The sequence below is a fragment of the Pseudorasbora parva genome, chromosome 7 (genome assembly GCF_024679245.1).
Source record: "Pseudorasbora parva isolate DD20220531a chromosome 7, ASM2467924v1, whole genome shotgun sequence".
NCBI classification, from domain to species: domain Eukaryota; kingdom Metazoa; phylum Chordata; class Actinopteri; order Cypriniformes; family Gobionidae; genus Pseudorasbora; species Pseudorasbora parva.
The window spans coordinates 24,341,109-24,356,389 of NC_090178.1; the positions used below are offsets into that span (position 1 = coordinate 24,341,109).

At 40.2% G+C, this 15,281-nt stretch overlaps 1 protein-coding gene across 2 annotated transcripts; it reads left to right on the forward strand.

The window, feature by feature from the left end:
- The first annotated feature begins 3,189 nt into the window (after window positions 1–3,189).
- Window positions 3,190–14,416, forward strand: LOC137083069 (meprin A subunit beta-like). Of its 2 annotated transcripts, XM_067448755.1 has the most exons (15): window positions 3,190–3,266; window positions 3,435–3,502; window positions 3,591–3,609; window positions 3,814–3,855; window positions 4,677–4,708; window positions 4,814–4,892; window positions 4,979–5,096; window positions 5,280–5,458; window positions 5,641–5,859; window positions 9,745–9,900; window positions 10,066–10,290; window positions 10,405–10,836; window positions 10,962–11,135; window positions 11,419–11,527; window positions 13,962–14,416. In XM_067448755.1, the coding sequence occupies exons 2-15, from the start codon at window positions 3,440–3,442 to the stop codon at window positions 14,050–14,052; spliced, it is 1,938 nt and encodes a 645-aa protein (XP_067304856.1). In that variant the 5' UTR covers window positions 3,190–3,266; window positions 3,435–3,439; the 3' UTR covers window positions 14,053–14,416. The 2 variants fall into 2 exon arrangements, with proteins under 2 accessions (XP_067304856.1, XP_067304857.1); XM_067448756.1 differs by lacking the exons at window positions 4,677–4,708; window positions 4,814–4,892.
- Window positions 14,417–15,281: the final 865 nt, after the last annotated feature.

Below are 15,281 nucleotides of genomic sequence, written 5' to 3' on the forward strand. Positions count from 1 at the left end.
TAAATAGAAGAATATATATATATATATATATATATATATATATATATATATATATATATATATATATATATATATATATATATATATATATATATATATAAAAACGTATAGTATCTTACTTTCCTGTAAAAACATGCTTTTATCTCATGCACGAAAAAGGAGTAGGAAGAAGTAGAACTTATATACTCATACCCCTTTAATTCTTACGTTAATAAATGTAAGAATTAAAGGTTAATAATGATTAGTAAAATGCAACTCATATCTGTTGTTTTTGGTGACATACTGTCAGACACAGACGAGGACACAGATGGATTAGTGTTAGTGCGAAGTTTATTCAACAGAGGTATGGACACAGGTGATACTTAGAAAGGTGGTGACACTCAGACGATGGAGGTGAAGACGATGATGACGATGATGATGGAGACAAAGAGGATGGCAGGTGATGGCTTCGAAGAAGGACAGGTAGTCGAGGTTGCATCGGTGCAAGACCAGACAGTGAATGTGAAGGTGAGGAGTGCTTGAGTAGTGTTGCTGGTGATGGTGCCCAGGTGTTTAGAATTCAGGTGATGGTGAACGAGTGAGCGTGGCAGTGTCTGGTGGCTGTGAGGGCGTGACACATACAGTGCGGGAATTGAAGATTGGAGATACAGTTATGTGCCCAAGTGTAAGTTAAATAATTTTGATAAATCAGATAGCTTTGTGTGCCACTGTGTGACCTCTATTCTTATTCTTATTTTTAACAGTCTGCAAATGTCTGGGGACTGAGGAGATAAGTTGCTTAAGTTTAGGAATGGGAATGTTGTCCCATTCTTGTCTAATACAGGGTCAGTTCTAGTTGCTCAACTGTCTTAAGTCTTTATGATGCGGCAAATGTTTTCTAAGGGTGAAAGATCTGGACTGCAGGCTGGCCATTTCAGTACCCGGATCCTTCTTCAACGCAGCCATGATGTTGTAATTGATGCAGTATATGGTCCGGCATTGTCATGTTGGAAAATGCAAGGTCTTCCCTGAAAGAGATGACGTCTGGATGGGAGCATATGTTGTTCTAGAACTTGGATATACCTTTCAGCATTGATGGTTCCTTTCCAGATGTGTAAGCTGCCCATGCCACAAGCACTCATGCAACACCATACCATCAGAGATGCAGGCTTCTGATTTGAGTGCTGATAACAACTTTTTTCTCTTTAGTCTGGATGACATGGCGTCCCAGTTTTCCAAAAAGAACTTCAAATTTGATTTGTCTGACCACAGAACAATTTTTCACTTTGCCACAGTCCAGTTTAAATGAGCCTTGGCCCAGAGAAAACACCTGCGCTTCTGGATCATGTTTAGATATGGCTTCTTTTTTATCTATAGAGATTTAGCCGGCAATGGCGAATGGCATGGTGGATTGTGTTCACCGACAGTGTTTCTGGAAGTATTCCTGAGCCCATGTTGTGATTTCCATTACAGTAGCATTCCTGTATGTGATGAAGTGCCGTCTAAGGGCCTGAAGATCACGAGCATCCAGTATGGTTTTCCAGCCTTGACCCTTACACACAGAGATTGTTCCAGATTCTCTAAATCTTTGGATGATATTATGCACTGTAGATGATGATAACTTCAGACTCTTCGCAATTTTTCTCTGAGAAATTCCTTTATGATATTACTCCACTATTTTTCACTGCAGCACTAGGGGGACTGGTGATCCTCTGCCCATCTTGACTTCTGAGAGACACTGCCACTCTTAGAGGCTCTTTTTATACCCAATCATGTTGCCAATTGAATAAAATACAGATTGGTCCTCCAGCTGTTCCTTATATGTACATTTCAATTTTCTGGCCTCTAATTGCTACCTGTCACAACTTTTTTTGGAATGTGTAGCTCTCATGTAATCCAAAATAAGCTTATTTGACATGACATTTCAAAATGTCTTACTTTCAACATTTGATATGTTATCTATATTCTATTGTAAATAAAATATAAGTTTATGAGATTTGTAAATTATTGCATACTTTTTTTATGCACAATTTGTACAGTGTCCCAACTTTTTTGGAATCTGGTTTGTACTGAAACGATAATGAATCGCCTTCATCTGCATCACGATGCAACGTAGAAACGATTCATTTCAACACCCCTACCACACGGTCAAAGCCCAGCTGTGCTCGATGGTCCGGGCCTTTAACTGTTCCATGGCTCAGGCCATGATCCAGTTCTTGTTCCCCTTCACAAGCTTAGTGTTACGGTACAGAGTCTACGGAGACAAGATGGTGGGTTATTCAGGTTTATTGAGCAACCAGTAGAGTAATAACTTGACGGAGTGTAGATATGCTGGTGATGGCTCAGGGTTTTGGTTCTCAGGGTGCACTTGGAGATCGTTGGAGAAGACGCAGGAGAGGAACGATGGAGAACACTGAACACACACACGCTTGGACACTGGAGGTCACTGCAGATCGCTGGAGACTGGGGAGAAGATACTGGAGACGGGTAAGTATCATCGAGGGAGTCCTTAAGGTATAAGCAGAAGAGGTTAGTACCTTTCTCAAATGAGACCGGACAATAACTGCGTGTGTGTGTGAGTCTCTTATACTGTGGGTGATTGGGGTGAATGATGGATTGCAGGTGTGGGTGATTAGTATTCATGTGAAAGCGTGCGCTGTGTGTCTGTGACGTGGGAGCCTGGTGTGTCTGTGGAGCCACCCATAGAGGGCAGGGGGTATCTATCATGTCTGTTTTTTGTTTTGTTTCATGTTCATAGTTTATGTCTTATTTTTCAAGTCATGATTCCTTTATTTCCTCATGCAATCCTGTCGTGTGCTTCCATAGTCTCATGTCATGTTCTTGTTTGTTTTTTTGGTTTATTGTTCAGGTGTTTCTTGTTAGTCATTCTTCTTTGTGTATAAATAGCGTTGTGTTACCATTGTTCTTTGTCAAGCTTTGATTATGTAACCTGCTGTTTTTGAGTCATTGTCAAGTTCATGTTCATATTCATATTCATCTTCATGTTTAATTTCAAATTAAGTTATAGTTAAGTCATGTCATCGTCACATCATGTTTTTGTTTATTTGTATTTGTTTAAGTTTTCTGAACAATAGCTTGGGTTCACTCCAGCTTGCCTTCAGTGGGCGTATGTATGTATGTATGTCATTGTTTCCAATGGGAATTCAGTACAAGGAAGTAGGAAAACGTTGCATATTTAAATAACTTCAGGGACTCTCACTTGTTATTACAAGCTCAGTGGTCAAACTGTTTTATGTTTTAACCTTATCTGTTAATGACTTAACCTGGTATGTATCCTCCTTTTATTTTTTAATCACATATTCTCATAGTCTTAAATGTAATTGAGATTCAAACAACATTATAAAATACTTGTGCATCCCGTGCATTTTGCTTGCAATTTTTTTAATGCAAATGATAAACCCTTAATTATAAAATGTGATCGTTATGATTCCCAGTAAAAATGCAGTTACGTGCTTTTCTTCTGCTGAGTTTGGATTTGGCTCTTTGTCTTGCATCACCAATGGTAAGTTGGATAGACGGCTTATGTTATAAAATGTTGAAAAATATTTTTCTTAATGCCTGAGTATTGTTTCTATATGTCGTGTTCTCAGCCATCACCTGAAATAAATGGTAAGTACAACACAGTCTCTTATATGAAGCTGTTATTTTAATGTCTAAATTGTGCCATGTAAAATATCTTGTTTTCATTACTGTCTGAAGTTTTGATTGCTTTTTTGCTCATTTAAATTTCAGATCGTTCCACTAAAATTATTATTTTCTATATTCCAACTTCACCTCTCTTCTATTTTTTTTTCCATTATATTTTCCTTAAAGGCACTACTGAGGAATGGAAGGACATTCCAGATATAAACAAAGGTAAAACTACTAGCCTATATTATCTCAAGAACTCAAATACATAACAGTAAGGTTACATTAGGATTGGCAACTGCCCCATATTAGAATGACAAAAAAACAATCTTCCTGAGGGAATAATGTGCTGATGTGATTCCCTGCTCGAGAAACATTTAAGATTTTTATCAGTTTTGAAAACAGTTTTTTTTTTTTTTCAGGATCTTTTGATGAATATAAAGTTCAAAAGAACAGACTTATCTGAAATAGAAAGCTTTTGTAACATAATTTTTTGTAAAACACACACACACACACACACACACACACACACACACACACACACACACACACACACACACACACACACACACATACAAATATTACTGACCACAAAGTTTTGAACAGTGGTATGTTACAAAAGCTTTTCTAGAGATAAATGTGTTTCTATATATATATATATATATATATATATATATATATATATATATATATATATATATATATATATATATATATAAATATATATTAAAAGTCTTTTTTGAATTAAATTGAACATAAATAGGTTAAGAAAAACAAATTTGTTATGTGTGAGAACCTTTTGTACATATTTATCGGCAAACACTTAAATTACATACATTGTGTGGTACAGTGCATATATCGAGTGTCCCTTGTTTTACTATAAAAACACTGTTGTTCCTTATTAAATCCTTTATTTTAAGGATTATTTATTTTATTTACTGTAAATTAAACAGTATTCATTGTAAATTAACACTATTTACTGTAAACTGAATGTCAGCATATTTACTGTAAACTGAACACAAGCATATTTACTTTATACTGAATGCCAGGTTTAAATCTCAGAGAAGGAGACATCATGATGGTGAGTTCTGTTCAAAGAAATTCTACAAGTATATTGAACATTGGATAATTCAGAAATCAGTCAATATAATATTTATCAGGATACTTAAATCATTCTGCTTTAAAGCCTAATAAAAGGAGTGCCGTTCTTGAGAACCAGTACCGGTGGGATATTCCCGTCCCGTATACGCTGAGCGTGAATCTCAGTAAGAAAACATTGATTTCTAAAATCAACTTCTAAATTAGTTTAACTTTTTTTTTTTTTCACCATTATGCATTTTTCATTGTGTAGGTATGAACTACAGAGGAGTCATTTTGAGAGCCTTTGAGCAGTTCAGATTGAAATCATGTATTGACTTTAAGCCCAGAGCAGCAGAAGAATTTTACATCTCTGTGGAGAGTCGTGAAGGGTATAGTATGTCTTCAATAGCATTCAACAATATAATATATGGCATTTTAGACTATTGTCTGATGCAGCCTAAACTATGCTGTACTGAATGAATATAGTATAACACATTCATTAAATAAACTAAATAAACTACATATTAATGCACCTGCTACATGAATGTGCTTTTATCTCTCTTATTTTGCAGGTGTTGGTCATACATTGGCCGCGCATCTCCTGGAGGTCAGCCTCTTTCCATTGGAAATGGCTGTGGAATAAAAGGCATTGTTGAGCACGAGTTTCTCCATGCACTTGGATTTTTGCATGAACAGTCAAGATATGACAGAGATGATTATGTGACAATCAACTTTCAAAACATCATAAAAGGTGGCCTTGTATTTGTATGATTTACTTTTTTATTATAGTTTTAAGGAAAAGAGTGAAACAGTTATAAAGACATACACTGACATACTGATTCCAGTATTCATTAAACTAATCAGCATAAACACTTAAATAAGCCATTATTTATGAACAATCACCTTAATAACTCATTTAGTCTTTTTTTTCAGGGGATGAGTATAATTTTGAAAAATACGGCGAGAACCTGACCACCATCCAAGGCACCCCATATGACTATTACTCTGTGATGCATTATGATAAAAATGCCTTCAGTAACGGTAATGGATCCACGATCATCACCAAGCGTCCAGAGTTCCAAGATGTGATTGGTCAACGCCTGGACATCAGTGAATATGATGCGATTGAGCTCAACAAACTCTATAAATGCAGTGAGTTTTTCTCACACATCGTCTTCATTTTACAGTCTGTTAAATGCATACTCTACCGCTTTTTCATATTAAACTATGTTATTTCCTTAACTAAGACGAGTTGATACATACATCTCTTGTCTAAGTGCGTGCACTTAATCTCCCCGTCCCTCTCTCATTTCTGTCAATTGCTGTCTATTTTTTAGGCGTGACTTTTTACTGCGCAGAGTCAAAGTAGTTCTCCTTCTAAACCCGCTTAGAAAAGCACCACGTTTTATTTTGTGTCACCATACTTGATCGTTCAACTATTTGTGTAACTGTATATAAATAGAGGAAATGTGGAGGTGTTTGGTCGCTTCTTACTTGATCTCTGTTTGGTACCATAGTGAATGAACTGGGCTTAGTGAGCTAAGCCAAATGCTATCAGATTGTCACCGCGCGTCAGAGATTAAGTGCACGCACTGAGACGAGAGATGTATGTATCAACTCGTCTTAGGTAAGGGAATAACAGTTTAAAATGAAAAAGCGGTGAAGTATCCCTTTAAAGGTGTCTTTTTATTTTTTTATACTGTTGTCTGAGGTCAACTAAAGATGTTCGTATAGTTTTTACATTCAAAAACATCATAATGAATAAGTATTTTCTACACTGGTTTTGAGCTCTCTCCAAAGCGCTGGGTTTTGATGGGCGTGCTGCACTGGAGACTTGGAAGTAAACATTATTGATTACTTTTGATTAATGTGATGCTCTCGATCACAGGGCTTGTAAACGTCTTTATCCACAATGATAACACAATTATTTATTTCTCACCCACCTGCGTAGGTTAGAATATTATTATTATTATTCATGTATTACTTGGCCCGTCTGATCAGTGGATATAAGTGTAAACCGCACACACACACACACACACACACACACACACACACACACTCACTCGCACGCACACCCTTCAAATGTCAAGTCAAGAGAGTGAAGATCTCAGATCAAGAAAGGAATATTATTTCACTATTTGAGATTCACCAGCCTGCCGACGGGCTTACGTTTTGGAAGCCCGTCTGGAAAAACACATAGCCCTGGGAAGTTGGGCTTTGCAAGTCCTGGCTCATACATGTCTGAGTCTGATCCCAAATCGCAATGAACCATCAAATAAGGGATTCTACTGCCTGTGACAGCGTGCTTAATGTATGTTCTGTTAGACGCGTGAACATAATCAAAACGATCTATATCAATGCAATACTATTACATATAAAAACACGTTTTACTTACATAAGTGTGTTGCCTGTCGGATCCAATATAGAAGGCACAGCATTGTGTTTTAATTACAATATGTCTGCAAATCCACCACCTGAGACGATTCCGCAGTGAAATGAAGCTAACACACATATAATATCTTCCCCATGTAAGCTGGAACTTCATTAAAAATAAAGTTCACCCCCACATTCCTAATACTAGGATCCGAAGGAAGCTTATGCAGCGACTGTGTTCTCCCACAACCAGGAATAGTGCAATATCTTGCTTTATTCTTCGGCATGTTTAGTGCTGCTGGAAGCGTGACCCAAACAGCTCCATGAGTCGGTGGGCGGAGCTACTGAATTAGACGTGCTTATTATTCTGTAGAGGTGTGTTTCATCACACTGTAAAAAAAGAAAATCAGGTCTCCAATTGAAAATTTTCAAGTGACTGATCACATAATTTTTTTTTTCAGTTGTGTAACGAGGCAGCAGACTCGGTCGAATCCATTTGCAGCTTTATTATAAACAAACATAGTCGTACAGGCATGATTTCGAACGGACCCTCGTACCTGGGACTGAGCTTTTTACAGGGTAGCCTGAGACGAAGATCCCTGGTTGATAACCAGACCCATTGACCAGGGCGGTAATCTGGATGCTGACGGCGATAGTGGTCAGCCTGTTCCTTCTGGCGCCGAACTGCCCTCTGTAGGTGAATGTGAGCCTCGTTCCAAACAGCCTCACTCCGCCGAAGCCAGTGGTCAACTGATGTGAGATCCGAGGGCTCTCCTGACCAAGGGAACAGTGGAGGTTGATATCCGAGCATGCACTTAAAGGGTGTGAGTCCTGTCGAAGGCTTCTGAAGGGAGTTCTGTGCATACTCGGCCCAGAACAGATACCGACTCCAGTCGGTTTGGTTGTTGTAACAATAGGAACGTAAATACTGGGTGAGCTCTTGATTGAGGCGTTCCACTTGACCATTCGCCTGAGGGTGATAGCCAGATGTTAAGCTGATGTTGATATTGAGTTTCTGGAAGAAGGATGTCCAGAGCCTTGAAGTGAACTGGGGTCCCCGATCGGAAACAATGTCCTCTGGAAGGCCATAAAATCGAAATACATAATTGCAAAGGTGTTCAGCAGTCTCTAAAGCAGTTGGAAGTTTAGTTAAGGGAATGAAGCGGCAGGCCTTGGAGAAGCGATCAATTACAGTGAGGATGGTGGTCTGGCCCTGAGAGTTTGGGACGTCAGTGACAAAGTCGATAGCAGTATGTGACCAGGGACGTTGTGGAATAGGCAATGGGTGTAAAAGACCAGCAGGCCTTTGGTGTGATGGTTTGGTAGTCTGACATATAGTACAATTGCGGATGAAGATGATGATATCAGACTGTAAAGAAGGCCACCAGAAACGGTTTCTCGACAAGTTGAGTGGTGGTTGCTATACCTGGGTGACCGGAACTGAGTGATGTATATACACACTGAATGACCTTCTGGCGGAGAGATGTGGGAACATAAGTGCGACCAGCAGGGCAGTTCAGAGGAGGTGGTTCAGTATGGTGTGCATCTGTGACCTCTGTCATGATGTCCCATTGAATGGGTGCAACAATGATAGTAGGAGGAAGTATAGGTTCGCTGGTTGGTGGTACTAAGGAGGACTCATATTGACGTGAGAGAGCATCAGCCTTGGTGTTCTTGGAGCCAGGTCTGTATGTAGTAAATTGAAAACTGGTGAAGAACAGGGCCCATCTGGCCTGTCTGGGGTTGAGACGTTTCACTGAACAAAGATACTCCATCTTCCTGTGATCGGTTAAGACAACAAATGGGTGCTTACTTCCCTCCAACCAGTGCCGCCATTGTTGAGTTTCTGCCTTCATGGCCAGTAGCTCACGATCTCCCACGTCATAATTCTGTTCAGTGGGTGTAATAGTTTAGTTTGCGTAGTAGTTTGCGGGAGTAATATGCACAAGGAAACAGTTTGGAGGGATTGCCCTGAGGTTGAGAGAGGATTGCCCCTATACCCGTGCTGGAGGCGTCCACCTCGACGACGAATTCCCGTTCGGGGTCTGGATGATGTAAGATGGGGGCTGTGGTAAACAATTCCTTCAACTTGTGGAAAGCATTCTTACCATAAGTAGACCAGAGCATGATAGTATTTCCCTTCTTGAGCATGGAGGTGAGAGGTGAAGCAATTGTGCTGAAGCCTCTGATAAATCTTCTGTAGAAATTGGCAAATCCTAAGAAGCGTTGCAGTTCCTTGATGGTGGTTGGTAAGGGCCATTTAACCACTGCCTGGACCTTGTTGTCATCCATGGCAACCCCCTCAGGACTAATAATGTAACCCAGGAAAGAAGTGGCAGTCTGGTGAAATTCACACTTCTCAGCTTTGGCATAGAGTTGATTCTCTATAAGTCTTTGCAGGACGGAGCGGACATGGCGGACGTGTTATGGGAAATGTAGTACAGGAAAGGCTAATTGTTGGGTGAAGGAGCCCTCTGGATAATCTTATATTACCATTACCATATATCAAAGGGTCAAGGGAAAGTTGATTTCTCAATTCATCACCCCTTTATATATTTCAGTAGGACTTAAAGTCTGATGTAAGAGAGACCAGGAAAAACCTGTTACGAATTTGAAGCTATAAGGAATTGATTTTGCCTCAGTGTTTGCCTGTTTGCATTACAGATTCCTCAATCTCTTTCCTTGACCACTGCAGTTTTGATGATGAATCTCTGTGTGAGATGAGCGTCTGTTCTGCTGCTGATTATGGCTGGCAGAGAGTGAAGTCAGTGAGAGGTGTCAATGTGACTGACCACACCTACTTGAGCAAAGAACAGAATGGTGAGATCTGTTACAGTCAGTCAATCAATGGATAGTGTCTGTTTTGATATCACTGGAAGGGATTTATACTAATTACACAAAAATAATTTCTTCACTTCCATCCACATTTGCAGTCACTGTATCACCCAGTTTCACACAACTATTCACCTGTTTTCATGCCTGCAGGGATGTCTTTTTTCATGCACTTCAGCACTGAGGGCAAAAACGAGAGTGACACAGCCAGAATGGAGAGCAAGACAATGACCCCTAAAAGAAACTGCAAAGTCCAGTGCCTGCAGTTCTACTACTATCACAGTGGTAATGAGTCTGACCAGCTCAACATCTGGATCCGAGAATACCAGAGTGATACAGACACCAGAGGAACACTCAGACTTATGGATCAGATCACAGGTCTGACTCGAAAAACAAAACAAAACAAACAAAAAACAAACAAACAATAAAACATGTAGGACTGTTTCTAAATGTTTCTAAAAATGTTTAATAGTACAGTTTTATTTCTTGCAGAACTCCCTGGTTATTATTGGAAACTACATCATGTGTCACTGAATGCAAAAAAACCCTTCAAAGTTGTATTTGAAGGCCGTAAAGGAGCTGGAAACTCCAGTGGAGGCTTCTCAGTGGACGATATCAATATTTCAGAGACTGAGTGTCCCCACACATGGCAGATAAGGAACTTTTCAACAGAGGAATCTTCAACATATTACAGTCCATTATATTACTCCAGTGATGGTTATCGCTTTCAGGCTGTGTTAGAAGTGTATCAACATTTCCTTGTCATGTATGTTCGTCTGGTATCTGGTGAATATGATGACCAGTTGAAGTGGCCTTGTCCATGGAGACAAATAACGTTCCAGATGCTCGACCAGAATCCACACATACAGAAGCGCATGTCCTTAGAGCAAAGTATCACCACTGACCCTGCTTTGATTTCTTCCAGTGAGAATCTGATTATTTTTCTGTCACACCTTCACACACACATTTATATGCAGCATTTTACTACAAATACATTGTTATCTCTAACCTCAAAGGGCTTTTTAAAAGACACATTTTTTTTGTAACAGATGGCATATATTACTGGGACAATCCTCGAAAAAATGGAACTCAAGTCACCATTGGCAATGAGACCGTATATGTGGATACTTTTTTGTTCTATACATATGCAATTATGAAAGATGATCTGACTAGAAGAGAGTTCATCAAGGGTGGTGACATCATATTTCTCTTAAGCATGCAAGGTAGGTTTTGTGAAGTACAAAATGGAATTTTTAATGGAAACGTGCTAGACAAATGTCTGTGATTTCACATTTTTGTGTTTTTTTCACATCTTGTAAATTACTTATGCTTCTTAAAACTGGCCTTAGAACCCTGCATTCTTTTCCATTCCTTTCACGTTTCACAACGCGTTCTGTGTGTGGCAATGATGGCATAAATTAAAATAGGCGGCTGTGATATCAGATGAAAATGGTCTGAGAATATTTAGCTAAATGTTGTTTCATAATCCTGAATACTTTTTCATAGATATCTCAGGGTTACTTCAGAAAGACTCTCTACCCTGCCCTAAAGTGACAGTGAAGAATTTCAACATTACTTCTGATGCAAGTGCCCAGAAAGGACCATGTGCTATAAGGTGAATATCCCTTTAACTTTTGCTGTTAACTTGTGCAAAAAAGGATAGGCTTAATGCAACATTAAACACTATATTTAAGAAATAAGGTATGAGAGAATGTGCTATATTTGTGTGAATATAATCATGATAGCATTAGTCACATCATGCAGAAACCCTTTAGATGTGACTAATACAACAAGGCATCAATGAATAATTGCTTTTATAAAATGGTTACCTCAAAATATTAAAACTACACTTTGAAACTTTCGGCCCTCCATTGGAACAATACAACTTTAGAAGAACATGGTTTAGTTGTACAGACCCCCGAGGAGAGCAGGACACAGTGCTTTTTGACTTTCTCTGTTTGTGTAAATTCACTTAGAGTTCAGAGTATTTATTTTTTTTCCACAATAATTTCCCACGTCTAGTGCAATTATGTGGGTTTGCTTCATTAATACAGAATATTCTTTTTCTCTTGATTTACCCCAAAAGTATGGAAGTGAAATGTGACAACATGCCCCATAGGTGGGGTACATTGTAACGTAAGGGGCACATTGTAATATGACCAAATCACAGCTGACAATGCTACCTGATATAATACAAATAAGTAGTATTATAGAGTAGAGTAGTAGAGTAGAGTAGAGTAGCCTTTATTGTCATTGTACTGTGGCAGTACAACGAAATTTAGGGTGCTCCCACAGAGCCACCCTTGCACCACACAGACAAATAAAAACACATAATATACATAAAACATAAAACTTTTTGCAGAGGACTCGACAGGGTTTGCCTTCTTAAGGGGAACTCCACTGGAGCAGATAAGCCCACATATCCGTTCCATGGGAAAGGGAGTGGCGCAGCAAGCCGACACTTAGAATGGGCACTTCAGTGTTACTGGCTATGGGAAGCGAGCACATGGGAAGCTACCGGCTCTACACGTAGGCTATAAAATCTAGCGAACGTGTTAGGTGTTGCCCAGCCCACAGCTCTACAAATATCTGTCAGCGAGATGCCACGGAAAAATGCTCATGAAGAGGCCACACCCCTGGTGGACTGAGCTCTAACCCCGAGCGGGCAGAGCACGTCTCGGGATTCATACGCCAAGGCTATGTCATCCACTATCCAGTGGGCCATCCTCTGCTTGGAGACAGCCTTTCCCTTCAGCTGTCCTCCATAACAGACGAAGAGCTGCTCTGAGGTCCTAAAGCTTCGCGTTCTGTCCACGTAAGTCCGTAAGGCACGGATGGGCAGAGAAAAGCTAGGGCTGGGTCTCAGGGTCTCTTGTAACAGTGCTTGCCACCTGGCTTGGCAGCGGCCTGAGCCGGCTGGACGTCCTTCCTGCAGCCGGCTCCACGCCCACGGCGAGATGTCAGTTGCTGCTGGGCGACGAGCAGGCAAAGGGTGCTGCAGCCAGCGGCGGAGTGGGAGCGGCCGCTGGCCGCCAGGGCAGGATGTGTTTGATGGCCTCCGTCTGCTTCTGGGCGGGCAATAATTGTTAGGCGAAACTCTCAACCATGTCGCCGAACAACCCAGACAGAGAGATTCCAGACAGGAGTCCAGGAACTGATACTTATCGGTCTCCCTCATGTCGGCTAGGTTGAGCCAGAGATGTCATTCCTGGACCACCAAGGTGGACATCACCTGACACTGGAACAGGCAGTGACTTTCATCAGGAGTGACTTCTGGAGGAGCTCTGGGTCAGACCTACCCTTGTGCATGTCCATGAGCGCCTGGGCCTGGTGCACCTGGAGCAAACTCAAGGCATGCAGGGCGGACGCAGCCTGTCCACAAGACCTGTTGGAAGTAACGAGGTTGGAAGTAAACTTACAGGGCTTGGACGGGAGATGCGGGTCACCACGGCAATTGGAAGCGGTCGCTGGACACAGTCGAGGGTAGTGTGGAGGGAGGAGCCACCAGGTCTGTATCTGGCACTGAAAGGTGCCCCCATGACCTAGTTAGCTCCTCATGCACCTCCGGGAAGAATGGCACCAGGGCGTGACCCTAAGAACCATTGTGGGCCGCCCCAAGAAACCAGTCATCCAATCTAGAAGGTTCGGGACGTGGTGGAGGGTTCCACTCAAGCCCGACCTTTTCGGCAGCCCGGGAAAGCATAGCTGTCAATTCGGGGTCCGACTCGACCGTTGCCACTTTGCCAGAGGGAGGCAGTACAGCCAAGTCTTCATCCGTAGTTCCTGACATAGAACTAATACATAATACATAAAAGAATAAAATAATCTGCTTATGCTGGTAATATGGTGAATAGTAGTTCTGCATAGTTATTACGTAGTATGTAGTTCTGCATTAGTATGAAACAGTTACTTGTTTTATGAACACTCCAAACTGCAGTATAAAAATATTTGCCATGAAATTAATATTTTACATTGAGATGCCATTGTGTAGACAGACAGTGTTTTGAATTTATCATATTTATCACATCTGTATTTCTCTCCTCTTTTAGTGAATGTCTGGACATATTTTGCAATTCCAGTGCCAAGACTGTTTCTTCTCTGATCCTCTTGGTGGTTTGCCTTCTTTTGCTGGTGAATTAAACACGAGAAGCCGCTGTTAATCTCGAACCAGTGTCTGACTTCACAAGAGTTGTAGTCATTGTTTAAGCTCTGCATCTATCTTCAGCCTTCTGAGTATGATTTCCATAAATCCATCCATACATTTTCCATGTCACTTTCAGGATTGCATGCTTTTGTAGCCTATATTCCAGCATCTCAGGTGGGAGAACATGTAAAGTTCCTGGGCTTTATACCATTGAATGAGCATTTAATTAAGTTCTTTACACAGATTCACTTACCAGAGATAAAGAAATCAACATGTTAATCTTAACTCTAAATCCAATGATTACAAGTGTATATCTCTTTAATGTTTCACAGATTCTCTTTAACGGTTTTGATTAAACTTTTTCCAATCTGAGACTCCCCAAAGTGCCAAATTATTTAAACATTTTGGTGACATCTAATGCTATAATATGATAGAGCTGCCACTTATCTATTAGACAAAACATCTCCTGATCGCTTGTAACAGAGAAAATCAAGAACATCAATTAGGCACCAGGAAGATTTCACTGAGAAGAGCAATAGCATTTTCATAACAGAGTTTACATGCTGTGTTCAATACAAGACATGTAACATTATTAAGCCTACCCAAAGTTTTCTATGTTTTCTTTTGGATATCTAAAGTGATAAATTAATCAAAGATTAATCTCTGATTTGGTAAAATTAACCCACCTGAAAGATCAAGATCAGACTACATTTGGAAAAAAAACAAATGTATTGAAGAGATATTAATGTGCACTTGGGTTCTCTTTCTAAAAGTCTGTAAATTGTAGGTTTTGTTCATAACGCACAGTTGAGGTGTTGTTGCTCAGAAATAAAACAATGTCGCAGATAAAGATACAGAGATGCAAGCTGGCATATTTTTCTCGGGTTTAATATGACATCTCGCTCATCTGCATACATGGAGATTGACTGAGGGAAAAAGTATACAAATAAACATTCAACTGAGGTCACAGATAAAAGGGGAAACAAAAGGTAGAAAATTAGAAATTTGGTAGAGTGGTAAACACTTAAACACATAAGCGTGGAAAAGAAAACGTTACCCTAATAAAACATGGCTATCAATCAGATTAATCCGGAGGCTGAAATTAAAATTGAACAGGAGAAGCAGCAACAGCAGGATGTCTGTCTCTGTGGTATGTACTGTATTTAGTGGCTTGTCAGCATTTATGTGTGTTCACTTGTGGTGTATGAGGACATGATTTGGTTTA